This window comes from Amphiprion ocellaris, chromosome 1, assembly GCF_022539595.1.
Source record: "Amphiprion ocellaris isolate individual 3 ecotype Okinawa chromosome 1, ASM2253959v1, whole genome shotgun sequence".
Taxonomy (NCBI): domain Eukaryota; kingdom Metazoa; phylum Chordata; class Actinopteri; family Pomacentridae; genus Amphiprion; species Amphiprion ocellaris.
The window spans coordinates 29,685,481-29,694,550 of NC_072766.1; the positions used below are offsets into that span (position 1 = coordinate 29,685,481).

At 40.3% G+C, this 9,070-nt stretch overlaps 1 protein-coding gene across 1 annotated transcript; it reads right to left on the bottom strand.

Annotated features, from left to right (window-relative positions):
• LOC111583529 (endophilin-A3-like) lies at nucleotides 1-8,737 on the bottom strand. The gene is made up of 7 exons (XM_055018139.1): nucleotides 8,723-8,737; nucleotides 7,967-8,039; nucleotides 7,704-7,853; nucleotides 5,865-5,868; nucleotides 4,639-4,768; nucleotides 2,422-2,580; nucleotides 1-99 (listed from the first exon to the last, which is right to left on the bottom strand). Exons 1-7 carry the CDS (start codon nucleotides 8,735-8,737, stop codon nucleotides 1-3), a joined length of 630 nt encoding a protein of 209 aa, XP_054874114.1.
• Nucleotides 8,738-9,070: the final 333 nt, after the last annotated feature.

Below are 9,070 nucleotides of genomic sequence, written 5' to 3' on the forward strand. Positions count from 1 at the left end.
CTACAGCTTTCCACTGAGCTCCTCCAGGATTTCGCACGACTGCCGGTGGTACTCTAACGCTGCCTCAATAAGTGCTGAGAGCTGGCACACCTGCTCCACCTGTTCGCCACACCACAGATGTGTGCACACACAGGCAAATACACAAAAAAAACTATTATGTTAATTAGGAGAAAAGCATATATTTAAGGTAGCATATTATGCCCATTCCAACCTTATAGTTTTGAAACAGTGCATTCCACTGTTGTCTCAAAGCAAGACGATTCTGGGTTTGAAACTGCTGGCTGACTGTTTCTTTCTTTGTAGTGTTTGTATGTTTGCATGCATCTCCCTGTGCCAGTGTCTTCTGACTTTATCACACAGTCAAAAGACATACTCATCCTCAGCAGCAAGTATGAAAGCAAAATGTCTCAGACTGGTAACTATTTTTCTCACTACCTGCTTATCATGTGACATCACAGTGTATTGAGACTCTCAGTCACAACAGTTCTCTTGTATATAACTCTCCTAAAACATTGTACTTTCCGGACTATAAGCTACTTTTTTCACATACTTTGAACCCTGCAGCTTATACAGTGATGTGGCTAATGTATAGATTTTGACGGGCAAGTTTCATGTCGCCAATACGTTTAGTGTCGTCACATCCGACCAATGAAACTACCAAACAGGTCACAGTAGAGCAATAAAACTATTCGAATTAAATCAAACGCACTCACACTAAATTCTTCAGATCAGTCATTTTGCGCTTCATGCACACACCCTCATCATGGAAAACACACGAAGAAATGCATATGATGCAGCTTTTAAGTTAAAGGCAATCGATCTGCATGTCAAAGAAGGAAATGGAGCTGCTGCACGTAAGCTTGGCATCAGTGAATCGATGGTGAGACTTTGGAGTTGGCAGCATGAACCGGCTCAATGCGTTTTACTGCCGTGTTACTGCCATGCACTTCAATTCATTTAATTAAAAGAACTCTGTGATGAACTAAGGTCAATTTGTCATGAAAGTGTCACAAGACCGGGGTGGGGGGGTTGAACCCAGAGTGCAAGCACACAGGAGGCAAAACATTCAAAACCAAGGACTTTATTTCAAGAAACACAAGACACCAGCTGAGTGAACTAAAGCAAACCAAACTCCATACAAAAATGAGAGATTTTAACTAAAAAACCCAAATGGAGCACCAAAATAACCAAGAATTATAAACTCAACAGGCTGCTATCAGGGCTAAGACCGAAACCTAAACAAAACGGCTTGACTCACGATTTGATAAGTCTAAACGGGGGGGCAGCAGACCGGAACCAAGGCAGACCTGGGCAGAGCGGCTGACAGGGAGCCGGCAGACAATGGACCAGCGGCAGTTGGTGGGGGGAGTCAGGCTTTAACTGCCACTGATTGCTGATCGGGCATAGCTGCGCTCCTTTACCAGCTGTGCCCAATCAGCCTGGGCTGTCAGCTGGCCAGGAGCGCAGCACAGAGAAGGGAGGTACCATGACAGTAAATAACAACAGAGTATTCCAAAAAAATTAAAGTCTGAGGTTTTGGCTCTGAGATAACGCTGATATGTGTTTACCTCATTACTTTTCATTATCCTCATTATCAATTACCTTTGTATAAACATCAGTAAAAGGCAACGTCATCTCTAGGCTTGTTTACAATGTCTATATCAAACTTCCCACTTACTACACACTTACTATCTATATCAGGCAATACATTTAACTGAATAAAGACTAAATTTAAAAAATCTGATAGCACTTAAACAAATGAAGGTAAAAGCAAAGCATTTTTTTATACAGCTTTACAAATGTAGAAACACGTGAAAGCTTCCCTTCTGGTTGCACCGGACTTAACCAGAAGTGTGTGTTATGCTGGCAAAAGTCAGGTAATCAGGGCCTGTATTTACAAAGTGAGAAGCTGCTGACAGTAAACACAAAGCTAATTTTGTGTGTAGGTTTGAAGCATATAGATAAATATAATTTATTACGTAGCTTTGCATGCATAAAAAGTAAGGAAGAGAGGAATAAACATCTTAAATCTCATTCGGACACATAAGAGACAATTAGCAATAAATTGCTAACACTGGGAAGACACTTTTGTAACTTTAACAATAAATATATAGAATTTAAGTATACAAAGTAATCATAGATAGTTTACTTGTGTAACTTAATTCAGCCATCCAATCACATTATTTTACACATTGTTTACATTGCCTGTATTAGCCCACTTTGCATGTATTGTGCTCTATTGCGCACACAAGGTTACAATCATGCCATTCAATTTACAGCTACGCTCAGCATTAACTTTTGTGGCCTTACAGGTGTACAAAATTCATTACTTCTGTGATGTCACTCAATTTTAGGAAGACATCTTTCAAATCCAGCTTTCCTGGTTTTAATACTCCCTGGTAATGCATTATCTTCTCTTACATCATTTTCCAAGAAGTTGAACATGCTCCTCTCAGCCAGCTCTTTGCTTTCTTCAAACTTCTCCATGGCCTGATGAATCTCTTCAGCGGGGATTTTCCCTTGATGTGTCCTCTTACAATCAAAGTCTAATCTGCGGCCCTCCAGCTTCTTCAAGTGGTGCTGCAAACAAAAACACCAACATATCAATAGAATATATAGATTTTTTTTTATAATATACGTGTCTAAACACTTTTTCTGTACACATCATGTAATATAAATTATGACCTCAGTGTATTGCATACCGATCATGTTTCATATTCTTATATACTGTAAAATGTGAATTTGTACATATTCTGAAACATAACCTTAAGAACTGTTCACTCATTCTTCTTGATCAAATGTATGTGACCGTTGTGTCCAAGTTTGATTACATGAAACTGTGGATTTGTGTTTGTCTATATGTCTGACATTGACATTAATTATAAATATTAGAAAACAGACAAAGAATATTTATTGTGCTGTAGTAACTTGGGAATCAAATGAACTAACAATGATATCAAAAAACACTGTATGCATTCTTTAAACAAAATGACCCTAACATTCAAGGTGATGCACACTGACACCAAATAGCTATCATACATTGTTGAAAATGTGCTGCAAAATTTTTTGCACATTATGAAAGTATTGTCACACTTCCCCAGTGTTGCAAACACTATCAAACTTAAATTAATTTGAAGGCAAAGTTTTAAGCTAAGCTGTTTGCTTTCACTATTGCTTTGCACATTCTTGGCCTTCTCTAGATGAGCTTCATAAGGTAGTCACCTGAAATGGTTTTCACATCACACATGTGCCCTGTCATGGTTAATTTGTGGAATTTCTTGCCTTCTTAATGGGGTTGGAACCATCAGTTGTGTTGTGCCAAAGTCAGGCTGGTACACAGTTCAAGAACCAATCAGCTAAGTAAAGAGAAACAATAGTCCATCACTACTTTAAGAACTGAAGGTCAGTCAGTCCGGAAAATTGCAAAAACTTTGAATGTATCCCCAAGTGCAGTCACAACAACATACAAGTGCTACAATGAAACTGGCTCATGTGAGGACCTCCCCAGGAATGGAAGACTAAGAGTCACCTCTGATGCTGAGGATAAGTTCATCCAAATCGCCAGCCTCAGAAATCGCAAGTTGACATCACATCAGATTCGGGCCCAGATAAATGCCACACAGAGTTCTAGTAGCAGATACATCTCTACATCAACTGTTCAGAGGAGACTGCGCCAATCAGGCCTGTATGGTCAAATAGCTGCTAAGAAACCACTGCTAAGGAAAAGCAACAAGCAGAAGAGATCTGTTTGGGCCAATAAACACAAGGAATGGACATTAGACCAGTGGAAATCTGTGCTTTGGTCTGATGAGTCCAAATGTGAGATCTTTGGTTCTACCTGCCGTGTCTATGTGCGACAGAAAAGGTGAACAGTTGGTCTCTACATGTATGGTTCCCACTATGAAGCTTGGAGGAGGAGGTGTGATGTGTTGGGGTGCTTTTGCTGGTGACACCGTTGGGGATTTATTCAAAATTGAAGACACACTGAACCAGCATAGCCATGCTGGTTTAGCATGGCTATGCTGCCACAGCATCCTGCAGCGACATGCCATCCCATTTGGTTTGTGTTTAGTTGGACCATCATTTATTTTTCAACAGGACAATGACCCCCAAACACATCTCCAGAAGGTGAAAGGGCTATTTGACCAAGAAGGAGAGTGATGGAGTGCTGCGTCAGATGACCTGGTCTCCACAGTCACCTGACCTAAACCCAATCTCGATGGTTTGGGATGAGATGGACCACAGAGTGAAGGCAAAAGGGCCAACAAGTGCTCAGTATCTCTGGGAACTCCTTCAAGACTGTTGGAAAACCATTTCAGCTGACTACCTCATGAAGCTCATCCAGAGAATGTCATGAGTGTGCAAAGCAGTAATCAAAGCAAAGGGTGGCTACTTCAAAGAATCGAAAACATAAAACATATTCTGATTTGTTTAACAGTTTTTTGTTTACTGCATAATTCCATATATGTTCATTCATAGTTTTGATGCCATGTAAGTAGTGATGAAAATAAAGAAAATACATTAAATGAGAAGGTGTGTCAAAATTTTGGACTGGTAGTGTACATTCACAAATGTATGAACCATTTGTGTTTCACCTAGCGTAAATTTTATTAAATGGTGCAGATGACAGTAATGTACCATGATGTCCTTGAGGTCCTTGTCCTGTAGATTCTGCAGGGGGTCAAGAAAGTTCTGCTTGACACCTATGTCCAGGGAGTCCTTCACATCTGCCATCTGCCTCATGGCCTCATATCCACCAGAGCAGAGCCTGCAGAGACAAACCACACTTTTTCAGTTAACCTGTGGACTTTTTAGTTGGATACAAACACAAATCAACTGACGACATACATCCATCCATCATCTATACACCGCTTAATCCTCATTAGGGTCGCGGGGTGGGATCAGGGGAGGTGGGGGGTGGGGACTGCTAACCACCAAGCCACTGTGCAGCCCAGTCCAAAAACATTAATTGGTAACTCTAAATGCTCCATAGGCATGAATGTGAGTGTGATTGTTTGTCTCAGTATTTAACCCTGTGATAGACTGGTAACCTCTCCAGGGTGTTCCCCTGCCTTTACCCTAACACATTTTTTCACATTTCAGCACACAAATTTGTCCAAAAACATCACAGAGATGCTTAATGCAGTTTGCGTGCCGAAATCACACACACTTTTATCACTAACTTTGCTCTACAATTTCAAATCTAACTGATGACAAAAATGCAATTTGTATAATAACATTTTATTGAAAACCCCCCCACAAATTTTATGTATTTTAAATACCTGCAGCATTAAGGCTGGAATGTACTTTCCGCACGAACGAGCCGCACGGAAATCAGCCGCACGGAAATCTGTGCGAGAGAACGTGTGTGCATTTATACTCCGTGCGCATCTGCTCCCAAACTGCAGGTATCACAAACACACGTCTACCTGGTCTACTCTAGTAATAAACTAGAGAAGATTAAGTCTGCTTCCAAACTGCAGGGGGCAGTGTAGCTCAAACACACGTCTACCTGGTCTACTCTGGTACTAAACTAGAGAAGAAGTTTGCCATGGTTTACACCACTTACAACACGGCATTTTACCGAATAAAAGCATTTCAGAAGTTAGTTTTATTTCACACCATGAATAGTTCATAACCCGGTTACCACGGTGATCTCTGTGAGATGAATCATATAAGTGCATGTATTTTTAGACTTTCAGTTACGAGTAGGTCCTGGCCCTCCGCCATGTTTTTCCGTGCGGCTCCGTCCGCGTTGGTTAGAAAAATGTGGAGGTGCACGGAGCGGAAATTTTCAGCACGGAAAGGCCGCTGGAGGGGGCGTGGGTGCGAAAATGATGTAATTTTTCCGCACGGAGCCGCACGGACCTCACGGACGCGGTAAGCATAAAACAAGCTTTAGACAGCAGCAGGATCCATGTGTGCGTCTCCAAAGAGAGAGAGTTGCACATATTCGCACAAGTGGAAAGAACTTCATAAAATTTTTATATTCAGAAATCATCCCAGAGAAAGTACAGATAGCAGATCATTCTTGGCCTGTCACATTGTGTAGGTACACTTGTCTTCATATTAAACGGGTGAGCTGTCCCACACAGAATTACAGTTTAGTTTTCAGCTGACTATGACTATTATAGTTTGTTACGTATCTAGAGCCTCAGACAGTATTATGATCCAATGACTAGCTTGAAAAAGAGAGAGCAATGAGCAACAGCAGTAACTTTAATAATTAGTTATAATTATTAGTTATAGTTATATAATTATAGTTATAGTTATTTGGACTAAATGTATTATCATACAATATAGATAACTTGGTTTACTGTTTGATCTTGCATGAATGAGCATGAATGTGCATACCACAAATTATTTTTAAGGGCAGCACCAAGTCTTCTAGGCATGGAATGAACAAGTTGTGACATATTGCAACATCTATCTCTTTCCGTTCTTCAAGAACAACCTCTTTCAGAGCCTGGATGCTGGGTGGAGAGTGATGCTCAAATTCTCTCCTCAGAATTCTCCATAGGTGTTCAATTGGGTTCAGATCAGGAGACTTATTTGGCCACTGAATCACTTTCACCCTGTTCTTCAGAAATGCAACAGTGGCCTTAGATGTGTTTTGAATCATTGTCATGTTAGAAAAGTGCACGACAACCAAGGGCACAGAGTGATGGTAGCATCTTCTCTTTCAACAGTACAGTATCTGTGAATGCATGATATCATCAACGAAATGCAGCTGCCTGACACCAGCAGCACTCATGCAGCCCCACATCAGGATACTGCTGTCACCATGTTTCACAGTAGGCACTATGCGTTTTGCTTTGTACTCCTCACCTTTGCAATGCCATACAATTCCAAAAACATCTATCTTGGTCTAATCACTCCGAAGTATAGAGTCCCAATAGTCTTCATCTTTTTCAGGATGGGCCCTGGCAAATCCTAAGCAGGCTTTTTTGTGCATGGGCTTTAGGAGAGGCTTCTTCCAGGGATGACACCCAATCATGCCATTCCTCTGCATTGTAGGCGGTATTGTGTCACGGGAAAGAGCCACCCCAGTTTGGCTTTCTACTTCTTTAGCTAACTGCAGAGAACTTGCATGGTGATTTTCATCAACCCTTCTCATCAGAAGACGCTCCTGTTAGGTATTAACTTCCATGGACAGCCTTGACACTAGATGGTTGCAATTCCATCTTTGTTAAATTTTTGTATCACTTTTGCTGCAGTATTCTGACTGATAAGAAGAGCTTTGCTGATCTTCTTGTAGCCTTCACCTTTCTTGTGTAAAGAACTTATTTTCTTTCTCAAGTCTTGTGACATTGCTCTCCCATGTGGTGCCATTGCTAACAGCATGAAATGGGAATGGGTTTTCTTTGTTAAGTATCATAGCCTGCTGAACCTGCTGGACACCTGTTTAATGAATAATTAGACTCACCCGCGGCTGAATTCCTGTTAAATTGAATTTTGTAGCCTAAAATTTTGCTTTGCTCCTGAGACTTTCATTAGGGTGTCCTCACTTTTGCAACATGGTCTTGAATGAATTTGTTAATGTTGTTCAATGTTGATTCTGAAAGGAAACTAAAGGTTTTCTGACAAATCTGTTACTCATTATGCTGGGCACTGTATATGCTTGTTTCCTATTCCTCTTATATGTGCACAGATGACTATTGGTCTATGAACGCTGACAGTTAATAAAATATGAGAGTTGGTACCAAACACAGATTCCTCTCCCAGTTCATGGCCATAGCGCAGCATGCAGTCTCCCCATGCAGTCAGGCCTTCAGTCTGAGGGGAGCCAGTGGTCTTCACCCGCCCACGGATCTTAGACATTGTGTTCAGCATGTTCAGTTTGACTTGAGAGGCTACAGAGGACAACAATGAATATACCACATACTGGATTCAATTCATTTGATGCAGTGGCATATGAAACAACATGCAATCCTTAATAAAAAGTAGGGTTTGAACTTATTCTTACCTGGGCCAGGCTCGAGGTATTCCGTTGTTTTGGACAAGAGGTCAAACACTGACTTACTGGTCACCTCAATTTTCTGGTGGAAGCAAGACAAAAGGATTGCAAAAGGATGTCATTATCTTTTCATTCTACATACAGAGGAACTTTGAGCTCATGGTTAAATATTACAATTCTTTTTTAAATGGAGGAAATTAAAAACCATTGTCACACTTCATGAGCGGTCGATCAACAGAGATAGCTCCAAGAACAAGGCGTGCAAAGGTCAGCAAAGTCACAAAGGAACACTGGTTAACTTGTAAGCAACTAAAGACGTGTTACATTGAATAATGGTGATGTTCATGAGTTCACCATCAGCAGAACATTGAACAACATAGGTGTGCATGACAGAGCTGAAAGAGAAAGCATCACCTTTGAAAAAGAACATTACTAGTTTGCTAAAGATCATGTGGAAAATAACAGAAGACGTTATACAAAGTGTTTTGTGGACAGATAAGACCAAATTAGAACATCTTGGTTAAAATATGTTACTGCAGAAAACACTGAAGAACCAGATCCCATCTGTGGAACATGCTGGCGGTTAGTATCATGTTTTCTTTAATATGATTTAATTATCTACTTTCGGGACTTAATAGAAATTGATCATGATTTAGGACAGCTTTATGCAGAAATACACAAAATTCGAAATGTTGCACAAACTGTCAAGCACCACTACACATCCATCAGAAGACCTGCTTTATACTGCTGGGCAGACACCTGTACCTTCTCCATCTCCATGAAGTCTACATCCAGCTTTGTTCCCTCTGCTCCACTGATCTTTTTACAGAGTAGCTGCACAGAGACAAGAGAATTATGTAGGACTGAAACCGACTAAGGGAAAACAGGGAAAAAGAAAAATTTAAAGTTGCTGTATTGTTTTGTTTTGATCACAGTGATTTTTTAAAAATAGTTTTTACAACATGGGTGTTTCCACTTTTTGTCGTTACTCATATTTTCTATTTTTTTCATATTAATTATAACCTACTATGATGATATTATATATTATTATAGCCTACTCATTAGCTTCAACTACATAAATGAAAATTCACTTCGACTTTAAATGACAAGGAC

Coding starts and splice junctions, on each gene's coding strand:
- LOC111583529 (XM_055018139.1), bottom strand. Junction 2,581..4,638: donor AGGACCTCAAGGACATCATG/GTACATTACTGT, acceptor TTTTGTTTGCAG/CACCACTTGAAGAAGCTGGA. Junction 100..2,421: donor TCAACTTCTTGGAAAATGAT/GTAAGAGAAGAT, acceptor TGTGGCGAACAG/GTGGAGCAGGTGTGCCAGCT.